The 18,020-nt window shown below is 44.9% G+C and overlaps 3 protein-coding genes across 7 annotated transcripts in view; all 3 read left to right on the top strand.

Annotated features, from left to right (window-relative positions):
- myo10l3 (myosin X, like 3) overlaps window positions 1–7,997 on the top strand; it is a 72,416-nt gene extending 64,419 nt beyond the window's left edge. Inside the window, exons 31-41 of the mRNA XM_056579415.1 lie at window positions 168–310; window positions 1,062–1,256; window positions 1,732–1,889; window positions 3,190–3,313; window positions 3,693–3,990; window positions 4,203–4,410; window positions 4,817–4,953; window positions 5,070–5,193; window positions 5,293–5,754; window positions 5,889–6,080; window positions 6,204–7,997. Coding sequence (XP_056435390.1) covers window positions 168–310; window positions 1,062–1,256; window positions 1,732–1,889; window positions 3,190–3,313; window positions 3,693–3,990; window positions 4,203–4,410; window positions 4,817–4,953; window positions 5,070–5,193; window positions 5,293–5,754; window positions 5,889–6,080; window positions 6,204–6,308 — 2,146 coding nt within the window. The 3' untranslated portion in view covers window positions 6,309–7,997. The remainder of the gene's footprint in view (window positions 1–167; window positions 311–1,061; window positions 1,257–1,731; window positions 1,890–3,189; window positions 3,314–3,692; window positions 3,991–4,202; window positions 4,411–4,816; window positions 4,954–5,069; window positions 5,194–5,292; window positions 5,755–5,888; window positions 6,081–6,203) is intronic.
- A 107-nt stretch (window positions 7,998–8,104) lies between these two features.
- On the top strand, window positions 8,105–15,607 carry LOC130373145 (small ubiquitin-related modifier 3-like). 2 transcript variants are annotated; one of them, XM_056579413.1, is made up of 8 exons: window positions 8,105–8,310; window positions 8,713–8,768; window positions 8,879–8,987; window positions 9,122–9,224; window positions 9,830–9,895; window positions 10,020–10,066; window positions 10,349–11,311; window positions 11,843–11,932. In XM_056579413.1, exons 1-7 carry the CDS (start codon window positions 8,217–8,219, stop codon window positions 10,390–10,392), a joined length of 519 nt encoding a protein of 172 aa, XP_056435388.1. In that variant the 5' UTR covers window positions 8,105–8,216; the 3' UTR covers window positions 10,393–11,311; window positions 11,843–11,932. The 2 variants fall into 2 exon arrangements, with proteins under 2 accessions (XP_056435388.1, XP_056435389.1); XM_056579414.1 differs by lacking the exons at window positions 8,105–8,310; window positions 8,713–8,768; window positions 8,879–8,987; ... (1 more) ...; window positions 9,830–9,895; window positions 10,020–10,066 and adding exons at window positions 12,148–12,219; window positions 13,409–15,607 and having other exon boundaries at window positions 11,120–11,311; window positions 11,843–11,971.
- A 159-nt stretch (window positions 15,608–15,766) lies between these two features.
- Window positions 15,767–18,020, top strand: part of LOC130373007 (formin-like protein 2) — a 48,777-nt gene continuing 46,523 nt past the window's right edge. For all 4 annotated transcript variants that reach the window (XM_056579198.1, XM_056579199.1, XM_056579200.1 and 1 more), the window contains exon 1: window positions 15,767–16,323. In XM_056579198.1, the coding sequence (XP_056435173.1) occupies window positions 16,210–16,323 (114 nt within the window). In that variant the 5' untranslated portion in view covers window positions 15,767–16,209. The remainder of the gene's footprint in view (window positions 16,324–18,020) is intronic.

Below are 18,020 nucleotides of genomic sequence, written 5' to 3' on the forward strand. Positions count from 1 at the left end.
CTGTCGCCTTGTATGGCTGACACCTCCGTCGGTGTGTGAATGTGTGCATGAATGGGCGAATGTCAGGCGATATTGTAACGCGCTTAGAGTGGCCACTGGTGAGAAAAGCGCTTTATAAAAAATGCATTCCATTTGCAATAATCACCGCTGGTCCGATGTGTTCCCAGGCCCAACTCCTTTGTGATCATCACGGCCAACCGGGTGATCCACTGCAACACGGACATGGCGGAAGAGATGCACCACTGGATCAGCCTGCTGCAGAAACCCAAGGGAGACGCCAGGGTCGACGGCCAGGAGTTTCTGGTCCGGGGTCAGTGGATTTGGTTGTTTGGTTGTTGTTATACCACAATGTCTGTCGGCATGCTATTTTTGTTGTGTTTGTTGTCCGTTTGTTGGTAACTGTCGTCGGTGTGCGGTTCTTACCTGTACTTGTGATGTGAAAAATTATTTCCCTTTTGGGACAATAAAGTCTAAAGTTAAAGTCAATGTGTTGAATGTTTGATTCTGATTGGTCGTTGACATGCCAAGTGCGTGTATTATTTCGCACTTCTGACTTTTAACTGTTTTTAATCAATGCACTACAAATCCAACATTTAAATCAACTGTTAAATAAAACTATCGAACAGATGTTTCCGTGACAGCAAAAAATGAATGTGGTTAAAAACACAGTGGAGGAATATTGGTATATGTTTGTAATTCAATAAAAATATTGGAAATAATGTACTTCAGCCGTAGTAAGCAACATCGGCTTCACCTCGGCCGAATCACCAACCACGTTTTATCCCGTAGTAGCTCATTCCTTACTTAAATCGAATTAAACTCTGAAAGCTTACACACACACATTACTTTGGTGTTTTGTAAATATTTTCTTGTCTAAAATGCTCAGTAAGCACAGCAAGTGATGCGTTTACTATCAACAGAAACCATAATTGGATCTATGACCTTTATGTAAGCAAAGATAGCTTATTTGCACTGTAGTGCTACTTTGATTTGCTGAACTTATTTAATATTATTAACATTGACATTTCTTTTCAACTTTTACTTTGAAAATCTCACGCTAGGCTGGCTCCACAAAGAGATGAAATCGGGCGCCAAGAGCACGTCCCTGAAGCTGAAGAAGCGCTGGTTCGTCCTGACCACCAGCTCCTTGGACTACTACAAGACTTCGGAGCGCAATGGTGCTAAGCTGGGCACCCTGGTGCTGAACAGCCTCTGCTCCATCGTCCAGCCCGACGAGAAGGTCTTCAAGGAGAGCGGTACGTTTCCACACATGCTCTGAGGTCTCCTCTGGTTCCTGCCAGAGGTCTCGTTGAGGAACGTCGAGGAACTCACCGAGGCCTTGAGAATCACTGGGCTGAAACAAGGATCGTGCAACGTGGAACGGACGTGTGTTCGGCTTGGCTCAGGTGGTAGAGCAGGTTGACTTTTAACTGGAAGGTTGCTAGTTCGATCCCCTGCTCCTCCTATCTGAGTGTCGAGTTGTCCCTGAGCAAGACACCGCTCCCGACGAGCTGGCTATCGCCCTGCATGATTTACTCCGTATGTGACTGTGGATTAACCGTTGTAAGTGTTTTGGATAAAAGCGTCTGCTAAAAGCCCTAAAATATAAAAAAGAAAATGTAGAACACGTCTCTCCTTTGTGTAATGTCCTTTTAACCCCTGAATGACGTGTCGAAGGGCAGACTGCCAAGAATGGACCCATCGGTCTGACGCCCCTCTGACCTCACACAGGCTACTGGAACATCATCGTCCACGGGCGCAAGCACTCGTACCGCCTGTACACCAAGATGCTGAACGAGGCCATGAGGTGGGCGTCCGCCATACAGGGGGCCATCGACAGCAAGGTGCCCATCGAGACCCCCACCCAGCAGCTCATCAGGGACATCAAGGTAGAGACCCCTCGCAGAGCACACGACCCAACGTCACCCATCATGATGGTTGCCCAGTAACGCCTGTTGAATTCACTCATTATTTAACCGGTTCTCATTTGCATTTCTTTGGCAACTCGAATCCATGCCAGCTTCTTAACCCGGTTGCTGACAATGTAGTTCTTAAGTGAGGTACTTAAATATTGTGTGTGTGTGTGTGTGTGTGTGTGTGTGTGTGTGTGTGTGTGTGTGTGTGTGTGTGTGTGTGTGTGTGTGTGTGTGTGTGTGTGTGTGTGTGTGTGTGTGTGTGTGTGTGTGTGTGTGTGTGTTTGTGATGCTGCCTAAAGGTACACTATGCCATTCTTATTCGACAACCTCTTTGAATAATATGTTTTCGGGCCGGCTGTTCATCTGCTAATGTTTTTGTCAGACTCTCAAAGCCGTGTTTGGATTCGGTCCAATAGGAATGTATAAACACACAGCCGTTGCCAGTAGTGGAATGGTAATGCACATTATCTGTCTATTGGGCTGACAGCACCACATAGTGGAGTGAGTGCATAGTGTACCTTTTCTTTTACTCTGCTTTCCTACTCTTCCTCAAGTGCTCCTTGTGTTATTGATCCGATTGTGTTTGAATTGCTGAATTACTGCAGTTCATTTTGTACCCATTTGAGGTTTTACAAAAATGCCTTGGAAGCAAATGATTGAATTACTCTGTGGGATTGTGTGAGATTCCCCGGCGCAATTAAATGTAATAATTAGAGCTGTCAAGCGATTAAAATATTTAATCGTGATTAATCACATTAATGTCATAGTTAACTCTAATTAATCGCGATTAATCGCAAATTATTTTTCTATGCTAAATATCCCTTGATTTTTTTGTCCCATAATTCTTCTCATTTTAATTCTCTTATCAACATGGTGAAGTGCATCGGCTTGTCTTGTGCAAATGATTTTTTATTGATAACAACATTGGCATATACACTGATCAAAACAGGACGATACAAAAAAAGAGCCTATAGTGCAATTAAACGACTGCTTTGAACAAATGTCATTTGAACATAGCAGTCAGGCTACTGCTTCTTTGTTTTGAGCCAAAGAAAAAGAAATAAAAAATTTAACGCCGTTAAATTTGGTTTGCGTTAACACCGTTAATAACGCGTTTAACTGACAGCTCTAGTAATAATTGAATGATAAACATTCAACCTTTTTAAGTGCTTCCTCCTGCTACCTGCATGCTACAGCAATGCCTACAACTTACGATTTTGAGTTCATGATCTATGAACCGCTGGATGACTCTCGCTCCTCCCTCCATCCCCAGGAGAGCAGTCTGAACGTGGAGGCGGTGGAGCAGACTTACTGGAGGAACCCCATCCTGAGATACACCCAGCATCCCCTGCACTCCCCTCTCCTGCCACTGCCTTACGGAGACGTCAGTGTACATCGTAAGTGCAGAAGCCTGGTGTTCAATCCACCGTTGAACACTAGTATCGAGTTTCATGAACCTGGGGCGGCACTAGCTCAGGAGGTAGAGCGGGGTTGACTGGAAACCGGAAGGTTGCTAGTTCGATTCCCCGGCTCCTCCTAGTGTCCGAGGGTCGAGGTGTCCCTGAGCGAGACGCCTCACCCTGACTGCACCCGACGAGCTGGCTGTCGCCCTGCGTGGTTGACTCGGCCGTCAGTGTGTGAATGTGTGAATGAATGGGTGTATGTCGCTCTGGATGAAAGCGTCAGCAAAATCCACCTAAATGTAAAATATAAATGTAATGAACCTCCGGCAGTGTGTTTTGGAGTCCAACCTGTGTCTGTGTCCGTTCCCTGCAGTGCAAAAGGAGAAGGGCTACTCCAGCCTTCAGGACGAGGCGGTGAAGATCTTCAACTCCCTGCAGGAGATGGAGGCGGTGTCGGACCCCGTGCCCATCATCCAGGGCATCCTGCAGACCTGCCAGGACCTGCGGCCGCTCAGAGACGAGGTCTACTGTCAGCTGATCAAACAGACCAATCACGTTCCCCAACCCAACAGTCTGGCCAATCGCGCCCACTGGCACCTGCTCACCTGTATGGGCTGCACTTTCCTCCCTAGCAGGGGTATCCTGCGCTACCTCAAGTTCCACCTCAAAAGGTATCGTGTCAGAGCTCAGTCGGAACTGCTACCGTCTTAGAGAGGCCTTTATTGCTGTATTTTTGGTCAATATAGAATGGAATTTAACTTTACTGATTTCCTCGTTATTTAAGAGTCTGTAAACAAATATCGCAACAACTAACCCGAATATACCTCGCCTGTGTTCCCTTCACATATCTTTATAAACTTCTTCCTCTTGGGTGATCCCACAGGATTAAGGAGCTGTTTCCTGGCTCAGAGATCGAACTGTTTGCCCATTTCATCGGCGAGTCGCTAAAGAAGACCAAGTGCCGAGAGTACGTTCCCTCCCAGGAAGAGATCGTCGCCCTCCTCACCAGACAGGAGATGACCACCACAGTCTACTGCCACGGCGGGGGGTCCTGCAAGATCTCCATCAACTCCCACACCACTGCTGGAGAGGTAGGCTGTAGACCGGGCTGTAGATAGGCTGTGGATGGGTTCACATCTCATGTTCCTGCACAGACAGGAGAACATCCCTTCAGTAAAGGAAGGTATTCATTTGCACAAAGTTCATGTGTGTAGGAGCCGGATAATGTAGGTCCTATGATTGTTTGAGTTGAAAGGTGCTGGGTTTGATTCCCAATGTCTGCAGACTACCTGCAGGTTCCCTCGAGCGAGATGCCTAAGCCCTACCTGTTAATTTCAGATTTTCCTCTATCTGAATTAGCTTTAGATAAAAGCATCTGCTTACTTAATAAATGTTGAACCTTCGTAGCCGTATTTTCTGCTTTTTTCAAAAACACTGCAATGCCAAAGTTTAAACTGCGATTTATTGTCTGACTAACGTCAATGCCCTGATGTTCAGGTGGTGGAGAAGCTGATCAGAGGCTTGGCGATGGAGGACAGCAGGAACATGTTCGCTCTGTTCGAGCACAAGAACAACATCGACCGAGCGGTGGAGAGCCGGGTGATCGTTGCTGACGTTCTGGCTAAGTTTGAGCGGTAAGTCGCCCGAGAGATCACATTGTTTGAGTCAAATATGCCGCCCAGTTAAGATGGAAAGTTTAAAACGACAAACGTGCAGTTCAATTAATCATTTGAATAATTTCCCCCATAAGACTGGCTGGCAGTGAGGAAGAGGAGGACGAAGGACACTGGAAACTCTACTTCAAACTCTACTGCTTCCTCGACGTGGAGAGCATGCCCAAGGAGGGCGTGGAGTTTGCGTTCATGTTTGAGCAGGTGAGTCACACTGCACTCGTAGGGATGCTCACACGGAGCCCTCCAGAGGTGAGGTCCACCTCCCGGCGCTAAACCCTCCCCTGGCGGGTCTCCCCTCAGGCGCACGAGAGCCTGACCAGCGGCCACTTCCCCGCCCCGGAGGACACCCTGCAGCACCTGGGGGCCCTGCGCCTGCAGTTCCTCCACGGCGACAAGGCCCGGGTCAACTGGACCCTGGAGAACGTGTACCCCATGGGTCGCCTGCGCAGCCGCATCCTGCACTTCACCAAGGCGGGGGCCGGCGCCGCGGGCCAGACGGGCCAGACGCTGGAGCGCCGCAGGACCAGCTTCCTGGAGGGCACCCTGCGGAGAGGCCTGAAGACGGGCTCCATGAAGAAGCAGCGCATGGAGGAGGAGCAGATGCTGGAGATGTGGGTCAAGGAGGAGACGTCGGCCACCAGAGCCAGCATCCTGGAGAAGTGGTCCCGCATCCGGGGGCTCGACCAGCACCAAGCCATGCTGAAGTACATGACCATCATCAAGGAGTGGCCCGGCTACGGGTCCACGCTGTTTGATGTGGAGGTAAAGACCCAGGAGACTGGGTTTGATGTTTGGTCGTGTGTGTGTGTGTGTGTGTGTGTGTGTGAGAGAGTTAAAAAGCCTGTGTTGTTGACATGAGAGTCGATTTGACGGGGCTGTTTGTGTTGTCTTTGCAGTGCAAAGAGGGAGGCTTCCCTCACGATCTGTGGCTCAGTGTGAGTGCAGAGAACATCTCGGTCTACAAGAGAGGAGACCCCAAACCTCTTGAGACCTTCCCGTACGAGCACATCGTCTTCTTCGGCGCTCCACAACCCTGTACCTACAAGATCACCGTGGATGAGAGGGAGATGTTATTTGAGACGCCACAGGTACGTTCACATCGTTGTGGGGCTCAACGCCACACGTGTGATGTTCTGCTGGGGGACATTGATTGCTATATTGCTTTTAGAACATCTTGATTCTTAATTTTTCTGGTTTTCTGTGCGTCTCAGGTCGGGGAGATCACCAAGATCATGAAGGCCTACATCAACATGATCGTGAAGAAGCGTTGTAGCGTGAGATCTGTGTCGAGCTACGGAACCAACTGGATCCGGTGATGGTCAGGACAGGACAGTACCTGGGCGGTACAGGACCAGACCCAACCGGACCATGGGGGGAAAGACCAGGGAAGACCCGAAGCAAAATCACTTGCAGAAGAAAATCGTAGAGCTTTGAGTGACCATTGAACCATATTGTCGAACTTTGGCAATATGAAGAATGGTTGCAAAAGTTTGTACAGAAAGACAAAAATAACTCCTGCTTATTGCAACACACAAAATGCTAGCGTCTGCACAACTATAAGCTAATTTCTCCACAGGGTATTGCTTCATCTGATACGGGCTTAGTTTTGAATATCCTTGACGCTTACTCATGTTATTTACACTGGTGGTAGCTGTTATCTTGCTTACAGTTCCCTTCTGTAGTCATCGTCCTTCAAAAGTATTTTTAATTTTTTGTATTTAAAACCTTAAACCAGGGTGGGAATTCGACCAAGCGTGCATTTATATGTTCAACGTCAACCATGCGTAACAAATCAAATAACATGCTCGGACAATTCTGTAAAAAGCAATGAGCTCTTTCACTATCATTTAGTATTTTCCCCTTTAAGTCCCTGTCCGTAGTTTAGAGTCCCTCAGGTAAACGGGCGATACCACATCATAAGAACAGAACAGCATCTACACTTTATTGCCTTAAGTGGGTTTTCACAGTACATTTCCAACGTCCACCATTTTTGACTAAATAGTCAATGTATATGGCCATTTACAAATGTACGAAGGGGGCAATACCATGTTTCTAGATATGGAAATGTTTGCCTTCTCATACATTTGCAGAGACGAGAGGAATCCAACCTGTAGGGCAATGCGTTTCACGAAAGGTGCCATTTACTGTAAATGGTTGTTCAACTGTTTGCCGCTTGTATGTGTAACGTTACTGTTAGACTATTTCTCAGTATTGATCTGTTATATTTTTGAACGGAGTTGGTCATTGAAATGATTTGCGACTGAAGCTGTTACTTGAGGACTGAGGAGCGAGCATGACGCAGCTTGGCTACCCCATGTCTGAAGGATGTATCTTGTCTGTTTTTAGATAGTGTCGAGTGTCTGTGTGGCTTATTTATTATGTGGACTATTGATGACGGGAGAGGGTGAGCTTGGCAGGGAGAATTCACAAGCACCGATGTTGTGAGGACAGTCACAGAAACTAATTGTGATGATGCTGTTTTATGTACGGATTTCTGAATGAATTGTGTGTTCTCGGATACAACTAAATTGTACCACGATTGATGCAACATTGGATGTAAACGTGCTCAAAAGTGTATGTGCATAAAAGTGATCAATGGAATGTCATAAGGTCTCAAACGAACAGGCTGTAGCTCCCAATGTTATGGCTGGCTGTGCTCGTTGAATGTTTAATCTATGTCAGGAAGTCTGGGACACTCTGAATGATGTTAAAGCAGGGAAACATGCATTTGCCAAGCTATTGCCCACCATAACAATGAAATCCACTAAGACTGTACAGATTGTCTTCACCTAACGTCACAGCACCGCCCGTCTTCCACTGCTCTCTCTCCAGTCTCTCTGATCTAGAGGGAGGCTTTCTGGTAACGCTGCCGGCGGCCATTCCAGAGACTTCCCTGCCGTTGAAACACGACTGTTCCTTATGCTTGTTTTGAACAAAAAGACAACGTTTTATAACTGAATTTAAATATGCTTTAATAAATTATTGTATTTCATTAAGCAGTTTGGTTGTGGTTGTTTTTTCACTGTGGTGTGGATGAGGAAATGAAACTGAGCATGAAATAAGAGTTGTGAAAGCCTTCCTTCGGCCCCTGGGGCCCGTGACGTCAGACCTTGATAAAAAAGAAAAAAAGAAAAAGAAGGAAGGTATCCACCCCTCTTCAGCTGCTTACAAATCCGCGACTCAAAAGTTTTACTTTAGTGATAGAATTTTGGCCAAATCCCGAAATGTCCGGAATGTATAGAATACCGTTTTTAGTTTTGATCTTCGCCATGAGCGGCATCAGAAGCGGTGACTCGCAGACCGTGGATCCTCCGGGAGGTGAGTTCTGTTGCTACTTCATTAGCCACTTAGCTTCTCCTCTGGTTATTGGCTCAGGTCACAAGTTTACCTCAGGATCAAAACGTGACCAAAACAAACCCGTTTCTCCCTTTAACCGGATCATTGCGATTCGTATTTTTTTTCCCGCACGATACAAAATAAATTTAGCTTCCATTTGATTTTGTAATAAATTAAATCTGTGTCTCTGTAAATTGCCATTTGCGCAACTGGATGCGAAATGCTCAGCTTTAAACTCAGTGTGTCTGTTCCACTTGGTTTTACTCACAATACTGCTGAACATGGGGTTATTACATGTTCAGCAGGGGTTATTACATGACAACAGTCATAGCCATGCCCTGCTGTGAATAAGCTCACATTATTATGTTATAATTCCAATTTCAGTCCCTTGTGCCTCAAAGTCCAACACAACTTGTGAAGACTGCCTTAAGAATGTCACTGTAAGTAAAGAAATACTTAAATATATACAAAATAAATGTCACTATAACGTAGAAGCCTTTGTTCAATATTCAATGAAAATAAAAGGAGCACATTTGTATGTCTGTTTCAGTGTTTGTGGTGCATGTCAACGAAGGAATGTGTGGACTACCCTGTGAGAAGCATCCTGCCTAAACCCAGTGTGTGTCCATTAAATAATGCACGATGGGGTCTCTGCTGGGGTAAGACAAGAAGATTCTGACCTGCAAACAAAAATCGTATTCTTCATGTATCACTCAAAGTCCCATTTTCCCTCAATGTCGTAATAATGATGTCCCCCATGTCCCCTCTTTGTTACGTTTGGTGTCATCTTCAGTCAACTTCCAGAGTCTGATCATTACCATGTCAGTGCTGGCAGGCATCATCATCATTGCCATCCTGGTTTGCTGTTTCTGCTGCTGTAAATGTGAAAAAATCGGGTAAGCAGTGAATTAAACCGCTTTCGTTTTTCATCAAATCAGCTGAGGGGCTTGTGTGACCAGGCTCACGAGTCACAAGGCTAAGTGTACTTTGTAATTTGGCTCAGTTCCCCAGCCAAGAAGAAGGAACACAATGAACTCCTATTGTTGCTTGTCAGCCTACATCAGCCTTTACCCAGGTTCGGCTCAGTTCAGATACTGTTGTTCAAGATGGGTTTAATTTCCGCTAATCCACCTTCAAGCTGAACATAAATGCACTCTTCACTAGTGATTCGAATGGGAATGGTTTATTCAGTTAGGTACGGTGTGTGTGTGTGTGTGTGTGTGTGTGTGTGTGTGTGTGTGTGTGTGTGTGTGTGTGTGTGTGTGTGTGTGTGTGTGTGTGTGTGTGTGTGTGTGTGTGTGTGTGTGTGTGTGTGTGTGTGTGTGTGTGTGTTTGTGCACGTGGTGTTAGATCCCTGCCTGTGTGGGTGTCTTTGTTATACGCTACGAGACTCTGAGCATGTCTCTGCTTGTGAGGCCAACTGCCAAGCAAGTCCCGTTTGTCCCGTTGGACTTTTGAGTTCCTTTAAGCGGCTCACTGTGTGGATTATGTTGAACTCCAGGAACAAGCGACAGGACGCAAGAGCGGCCCAACAGGAGCGCGCGAGGAAGGCCCGCAAGGATGAGAGGTAATTGAGTGCTGGGTACTGCTTGACTCCAGATACGGTCAGCGTTATCAACAAGTTGCAGTGGTCACCTTCAACCTGCAGACATCCTTGATCTTAACAAGTGCCTTTTGTTTTTATGTAACAGAAAGTCTGAGATGAATGTGCGTCACGAAGAAGTCAGGCAGAAATATGGTAAGAAACCTTCATCTGCATGAATCCTGTTTTGTTTTTTTTAAGAAAACATTACACTCTCCCTTTCTTATCAACAGTATACTTATTAACAGACGAAGGTGCTAAAATGTGATCTTAAATAATTTATGATTTAACGGCGCCCCCTACTGGAGGCATCTGACTTTGTCATAGTTCAGTCACCCATCGGAACTTGTAGGATGTAATAAATTATATAAAATGCTAGTTAAAATTTAAAAAATATTTCACAGGGCTCTTAATGAAATTTTGTTTCCCTTTTAATAGGTCTTACAAAGGGGAATCCTTATTCACGCATGGATGAAAATTAAGAAACAATCCAGGCGAAGAAGACGCAATAGTAACATAATCTCAATAACTATTGTGTCTTTAATCAGAAATTGTTGTGATGTTGCATCGTTAGGTCCCTGTGGATTGTCGTTCCTATCAAGTAGAATGTGTTAGACTGTGATGTTAGATTTTTATTTCATGCCAATGACAGATAAAGAATGTGATGTTAAACCTTGTAAATTGAAAATGCACTCCATTGAATCACATTTCATTATATTGCCTCTTTACATAGATATCATGTGATTATGTTTTCCACTGTAGTCATTTGTTTCTTTTATGCTGTATGTTTCATTATCAAAAAGAGTAAAGCCTTAAATTGACTTCACTTTTGCGCAATGCTAGTAAACCAAGTATTAGCAATTATTATTGTGAATTGCAAATGCTATTTCAAATTAACCTTGCATTATCATTTACTTTTGTGCTAATGTTATAGTCCAATAATGTTTGTATCCACTTTTAGATTGATCATCATTGACATGTTCATGGTTTGTTCTGAAGTATTTTGTACCACATCAATACAGTATGATGAAGGTATGTGTCTCTTTGATCTACTTGACACAACAAACTTGCAAACAACTGAATTTTCTACATGAACAGTGTGTTCGAACCTAGAATGATCAGTTGTGCAAATAGTCCCTGTCTTTTTCTGACTCCACGGGCACGCGAACATGTGCTTGCGCGCACACGTATCCACGTTCCCGAAAAATGCGAAACACGTGACATGGAATGGTCCAATCACAATTTCGTAATGTGCGCGCTCCCGGTCGAAACCTAACAGACCGAGGAAGAGCCGCCTGCAGACCCGCTAACGCACTGCCCGCTGCCTGGATAGCAATCCGTTTTCACATTGGAAGTGAGGTCTCGGGGAAAAACTGCACAATGTCTGAAGAGAAGCCAAAGGTTAGTGCTGGTTTGCCATGAAATAAACTATTGTGCATGTGTAATCATTGTTTTATACTGTCCTTTGTGAGTTAACGTGAGCTTTGTGGCTAACCTAGCCTAGCCAACCATCTTCAGATAGCGCAGCATTTGAGCGGGCAGACCGACATCACAAAGGTGGACAAATGTGCGGATCTTTCTTTTATATGCGAACATCCTTGCATTGTGATGGTTTCATTGTACTCTAAACTATTTGTCTGACACATTATCAACTATATTGACGTTTGCTGAAGAAAGGATGTTTGATAAATGAACGATTTGTAGTGTTTTTCTTTGCGCCATTGTGCCTTTCTGCGCCAGTTTAACCACGGACTAGCTTGCTATGCTAGTCCGATGGAGAGCCTTGGGTGCGCATCTTCAGCCAGCACCAGGCGAGTGGTGTGCGCACCTCTGCAGCAGACCTCAAGGGGTTTCGTCTGTGTGCGGTTCTGTAGGTGGTCCTCAGTGCAGGTTGTGGTGCACGGGATGCTGAGCTTGTGTGTGCTTTTCCAGGAAGGTGTGAAGACGGAGAACGACCATATTAATCTTAAAGTAGCGGGTCAAGACGGGTCGGTCGTTCAGTTCAAAATCAAAAGGCACACTCCGCTCAGCAAGTTAATGAAGGCATACTGCGAACGACAGGTGGGTCTACTACTAAAGTCATGTAGTCCATGACTTGGCTGGCGAGTGAAAACTCAAGAGCCACCTTTTCTGCTGCATTTTTTTCAATCAATAACCGAATGTCAACATTTCCCCCAGCTCCTTGTCTGATGTTTCATGTTTGGTTTTTGAGAACATGTCTGTCTTGTGTTTTGCAGGGCTTGGCGATTCGTCAGATAAGGTTTAGGTTTGATGGACAGCCAATCAACGAGACGGATACCCCTGCACAGGTTGGTGCCCTATGACAGAAAACACTCTTTATCCTCTGTCATGTCCCGCAATGTTGTTGAATGTATTGCCCACTCCTCGGATAAGTCACTGATGGACATTTTCCAATGGCTTGTCGTTGAATTGCCTCAAAGTCTATGTTTCAAAATAGTTGCTCAAGGATGAACGTTAACCACGGTGTCAAACTTTTGGCCAAACATTTTATTCGCACATTTTATCAGCCCTTTATTTTATTCATTTAATAGTAAGATCAGGGTTACTATTGGCAAAGGAAACTTGCATCACAATAATTAAGGACTTTTAACCTGTAAAAGAGCATTGTTATTGTGTAAGCTTTAGATATTTTATCACCCCAGTCAGTACTGTCTTGCCACTCTGCACTTGATTGTGATGCTCTTCACCTATTGCTTGACAGTTTACCCCAAGGCAGGCGTATTATTCAAATAAGAAACTGCTGTATTAACACATGGGACGGTGAAGCACCAGTTGTTGCCCGGTCGTTGTGGTTTGCATGTAGAATGCAAGCATTGCTCCCTTTTTAAAGTAGCCACAGCCCAGTGGGTGGTCATTGCAGCTAGGGCCTGGTGATGTATCCTCGCTGTTGGGGACCATAAACTACTTTCTCAGCTGAGCGTAGCGGGTTTACTAGATAATACGATTATTCTTCACCTGACGTCAACGGCAAGGGAAGTGTGGTGCGATTTATGTTTTACGTTTTCTCACTGACTCTGCTTTTTCGTATCGCAAAAGCCTTTTGTTAATACTTAATGGTCCCGCAATAAATGACCTTTACTTTTATCATAGTGATTCTATGTTGCAGTTGTATTTCTCCGGTAACTGAAATTAAGTGTCAAGTCCCCCATGTACAGCTGTCGACATCTAGGTCCACCTAAACATGTCATGCTCTTACTATAAGGTGTTTTGTATGGCAACGCTGGCTTTTTACATCCTGTCTTGATGAATGGATGTGGGTAGGGTACCAAGGTATACTCCCACCACACATTGCTGTTGTGCTGTAGGCCGATGCTTATAAATTTGGCATCCGAAGCAATGCACATATAAAGGCGCTTGAAGGCCATATGTGTATTGTCACAGGCCAGATTAAAATAATACCCTATGGATGTTGAGGGGATGTCTGTTGTGTTGTTATGTTTGTGTTCCGAGCCTCCGTTTTATTTGTGTGTTTTTCAGTTGGAGATGGAGGACGAAGACACAATTGATGTATTTCAACAACAGACGGGAGGCTCCTTCTCCTAAGAGGACCGTGGACGAACCTCAGAGGACACGACCCCCGGAAGAGCGACTTCTTCTTCTCTCATTGTCATTGTTTCTTTTGTTTTGGATCCTTCCTTCTTCTACCCGCACCCAAACTGAAAGCTCTATAATTCATTCAGGGATATTTCGTTGTGGCCAAGATCCTAACATTGCCACCGTGTTCAAAATGCTAAAGTAGTGTGTACTATTTATCTAGTATGACATGTTCCAGACACGAGCAAGCTGGCCCGCAGGGAAACACAAAGGGAGGTCCGTTAGCGATGCCTAAGATTAATATGAAATCGCCCACTTAGTGTCTGTTTCTGTACCTGCGGTGAAACTCTGCGGTTCTGAGCACTGCGCCCTCGGTATACTGGGTGGAAGAGAGCTGAGATAAAGATATGTTGGATTTCCTAAAATATATATATATATATATATATATATATATAAACGTATACATACAACTCATGTTGGTCATCTTTTAAGGAGCAACAGTCAAACTAATGTCAGATTTATCCATATTCCATTTTTAACTATAGGAACAGAAGAGAAGTATGTATATGGACACTTGACCTCAATTATGTCGCTCCCCTTGAGTGGAGTGATTATAAACGATGTTAATGTAACCCGGACCAAAAATGTTACGTGAATAGCTTTCCGAATGAAGCAGTATAGTGTCAGGGTGTTCGATCCCACTACTTAAAGGCTTTACGTCACGTTGGAGCAGGGATAAGTTCACTTGTGTTTTCATGCCCCCTCAGTCCTTTGGCCATAAAAAAAAAAGGGAATCCCCCCCCCCCCCCCCCCCCCCCCCAGCGTCCAAGTCCTCTATCCCCAACAGGCTTCATTCACTAAAATCTAAGTTGTTCACATGATCGGCTACATTACAACCTAATCATTGACGCATTGCTCTTTTTGGGAGTTCTTGAGTTCTTTGTCAAGACATTACTGGCACACTGGTCTGACCGATGGCTGAGGCCGGACTGGCCTTCAGAGGCTGGGGGGAATTGGTTAACATCTTTCACAGATAATTGTACATTTTCTTTTTGTTGTCCTTTTACTGTGTACAATAAATATAGTTTGGTACTTAGCCTCTTGCATTGATATATCATTTATGTCTAGAGTACTTTCAATCCCTCAAGCCGCAGCACCCGGTTGCAAGCGCTATTGAATGCTGTTAATAAATTGCCTAATTTTAAGGGGAGTGCCACTGAATTTGAGTGTTTAAGTGGTCATTGCTATACTCTGCAGTACTGCTTTGTTATAAACGTAATTGCCTTATCCAAAGGCATTACATTTATGTATCCCAAGTTAGTGCACATGTGTAGTGTATATTTGAAACTGAAGCTTTGTAGATAAATAGGTGATGAAACATTTGGTACATGATTTACTTTAATTTGAAAAACGTTATTTCACAATGTGGCATGTTATTGTACACTAGAGGGCGCTGTTGTACATGGATGTACTGTTCGATTGTTGACTTGGTAGTATGATCACACACGGCTGAATAGGGTCCTGCTCTCAATGTTTAACTTGTAACCGGTTTATCTACTTTCAAATGTATCAGGATTATACGTTTATTTTCATTTTTTTGAATGGTCTGGCAGTGGGGTCATTTTTGACCTTTTGAAAATGTTTATGGTTTCTCAGACACCTTTTATAAAAACTTCAGCAAGTCGTCAAGTGCGACATGGACCTTAAGCACAAAGACATTACATTTGCGCCCATGTCCAACAGGTGAATAGCCTGTGCATCGGTGGATCAAAGTGTAGACTTTATATGCAACCATGCCAGTTTGGTCTGGTGTGACAGTAGAGCACACAGCTCAAGCACTCTGACATTTAAAATAGGGTTATTGCTCGAAAATCTGCAACATTTGGTACATAATGTGAAATGCGTCAGCTGTGCTTGTATCCCTAATGGCGCTCACTTACGCCCAGTGTTGAGTTTCTCCAGAGTCCAGTGAATAACGCCACACCACTGCGCATCTGGATAACTTCTGGATCTTCTCCAATGTGTTGTTGATGTCATCCTCATGTGACTAATGTGGAGACTTGGACCCCACCCTGTCAGGATATCAAATTACATCCCACCAATGGCTAAAGGGGGCAGAAAAACGTGACCCTAGGATTATATACCTTTGTGTTTTAAATAAAACAGCATTTTGTGTTAATGAAATCTTGACTTTTTGATTTATTGACGCACAATGGACTCAAAGTACCACAATGCAACATACAAAACACCGTCTCCTTAGTGACGGGCTTTGGCACGCCCAAGTAGGGGGCTTGTCTCTGAATGGGCTCATTGTGGAGAGGGATGTGATTGTGTGCGGTGTGCGTGGACCCCCTTAACTAGCTGGTCAGCACTAGGAGGGATTAGCTACTAGCCTCGCTCTCAGACGGGCATTGCTAAGCCTGAATCATGCACATCGTCATTATTCCCCACTGGGAGTGGAGCCGTAGTTGTGCAAGATGCGGATAGCGGGGACGCGTTTCGTTCTGTCCGCAGGTCGTCCAAGAAGTTTCCCGAGTTCCGACCTCTTCACGAGGTCTCCCGCAGGACGCACAGTCGGGTGTGCGGCTCTCGTCACATGTGCTTCACGTTAAACTGCCCCGACCCCGAAAAGACACCGACGGAAAAACGAAACACACAACTTAACACTGAACCCGTGAGACGATTTGTGGAGTGAAAACGGAAACTTTTACGCATTGAGAGGTCCACCAGGGAGGACTGCAACGATGGGGAACGCAGGGAGTATGGATCACCACAACGACTTCAGGGGTCACCATATGCCCTCGAAGCTCCCCATGCCTGAACAAAGTGAACTGGAGGAGAGATTTGCAATCGTGCTGGTAAGGCATCAGTAACACAACTTTGTCATTGTGGTTCCCATCAAAGCTTTGTTCCTACCAGTAGCCTCATGCAGCTGGGGACAGCTGTGTCTGGGTCTGGACCGCTGGCCCACACGCTGCCTCTTTGTTGGACCGATCGGCATATTGCATTTTACGGGATTCCCCTCTTTTTACCGTAGAAAGTTATAGAACGTATTTTATTTTCTGGTAAATGACATGAAGGCATGAAGTACTTGTTCGTTGTTCCGATGGTCAGAGCAATATTGGAAAAGTAACGTTGGCTGCAAGAAGGCAAAGTACTCCATCTAGATTCAACAAGTCCCTTTGGTTTGCCCGGAGTCTATTGAATTCATTTAGAATTTGCGCTCATATTGCACATTAAGAATTCTGGCTATGAAAGGGTTATTTTTGTGACTTGTGTGAGGTTTTTTTTCAGAACATCCACCCACTAATCCCAGTGGATCTTCCTCCTCTACATTTCTATTGTTTGGAATAATGTATAGGCGTATAACTAATTATAGGGTACCTTAAAGCTCACAGTTATATGAGGGTGTTTACAGGTGTCTGCAAAGGCTTGTCATTCATAGTTTGACATTCTTCAGTCAGAAACAAACAGCTTTGTAGATCGGCATACAAGCCATTACCATTACAAACAAAGGAAAATTATTGCTGATTAGCCACATTTCCAGTTCGACATCAATGGGTGAGCTAACGACCTACACATAGTGTAAGACGGTTGCAATTATTTAAATTCTGTAAAGTGACAGTAATATGAAACAAACTCGAATGGCATGTCCGGCTGATAAACACGAAAATAGACAGCAGATTGATGCCAATCTACTAGAAGATGGTTTCCAGCTTTGTTGCTGTAAACATCTCCCCGATTGGAGAAGAAACAGCAATACAGTTCAGGGCTTGTGTTGTTTTATTTTCAACCTCCCTAAGCTGTCCGTTTCTGGCACAGACCTGGCTCTGTTTTCTTAAGAGATGCAGTGGCTCAGACCTTCAGCTCCTTAGCCACTTACCAAAATTGGATCAGGTCGTGTCAGGAGTCGCAAACATACAGCGTTCCAGTTGTGTCATGTTCTGGTCGCAGGTCAGCCTAATGCATTCCATCCTCGGTGGCTGGGAGCTGTCGGATTTCCGAGCAGGGGTTAACATGACAGGAGACTAAGGCCCTCGTCATAATCTACTCTAATAAGGTCTACTGTCTGGAAATAACATTTACCTGTCAGACCACGCTGTTGACCAGGGGCCAACTGTTGACCCTGGGACGGGTTTGGAGCAAATACATTCATGAGGAAGTATAGCAAATGAGTGTGGCGTACTTTCTGCATGATCTCAAAACGTATTGATTCAATTGGAAAACATCAACAACACCTATAGCTGAGCTCTAGAGAGAAAAAGATGAATGAGATCTGCTTGTCTGGCTGCCTCCTCTCAGAATCCTCTCCTCTCAAACGCCTGCTTTCAGACCAAAGGCTTTTCTCTGGACCTTGATGGAAGCCAGGAGGTGTCCGGAGGATTTTAGTGCTACAACTCACAGCCCTTGTGTTATTTTCTTCCATTTTAAAGCGCGATGCATGTCGGGCCTATTGGCTGTTTGCTCCGTTGATTTAATTAGCGAGTGGCAGCGGAGATGATTAGCAGGCGAGCCCGCCGCTTGAAGGTCTGCCTCGATCCACCTGGCCAGACGG

The sequence above is a fragment of the Gadus chalcogrammus genome, chromosome 20 (genome assembly GCF_026213295.1).
Source record: "Gadus chalcogrammus isolate NIFS_2021 chromosome 20, NIFS_Gcha_1.0, whole genome shotgun sequence".
NCBI classification, from domain to species: Eukaryota; Metazoa; Chordata; class Actinopteri; order Gadiformes; family Gadidae; genus Gadus; species Gadus chalcogrammus.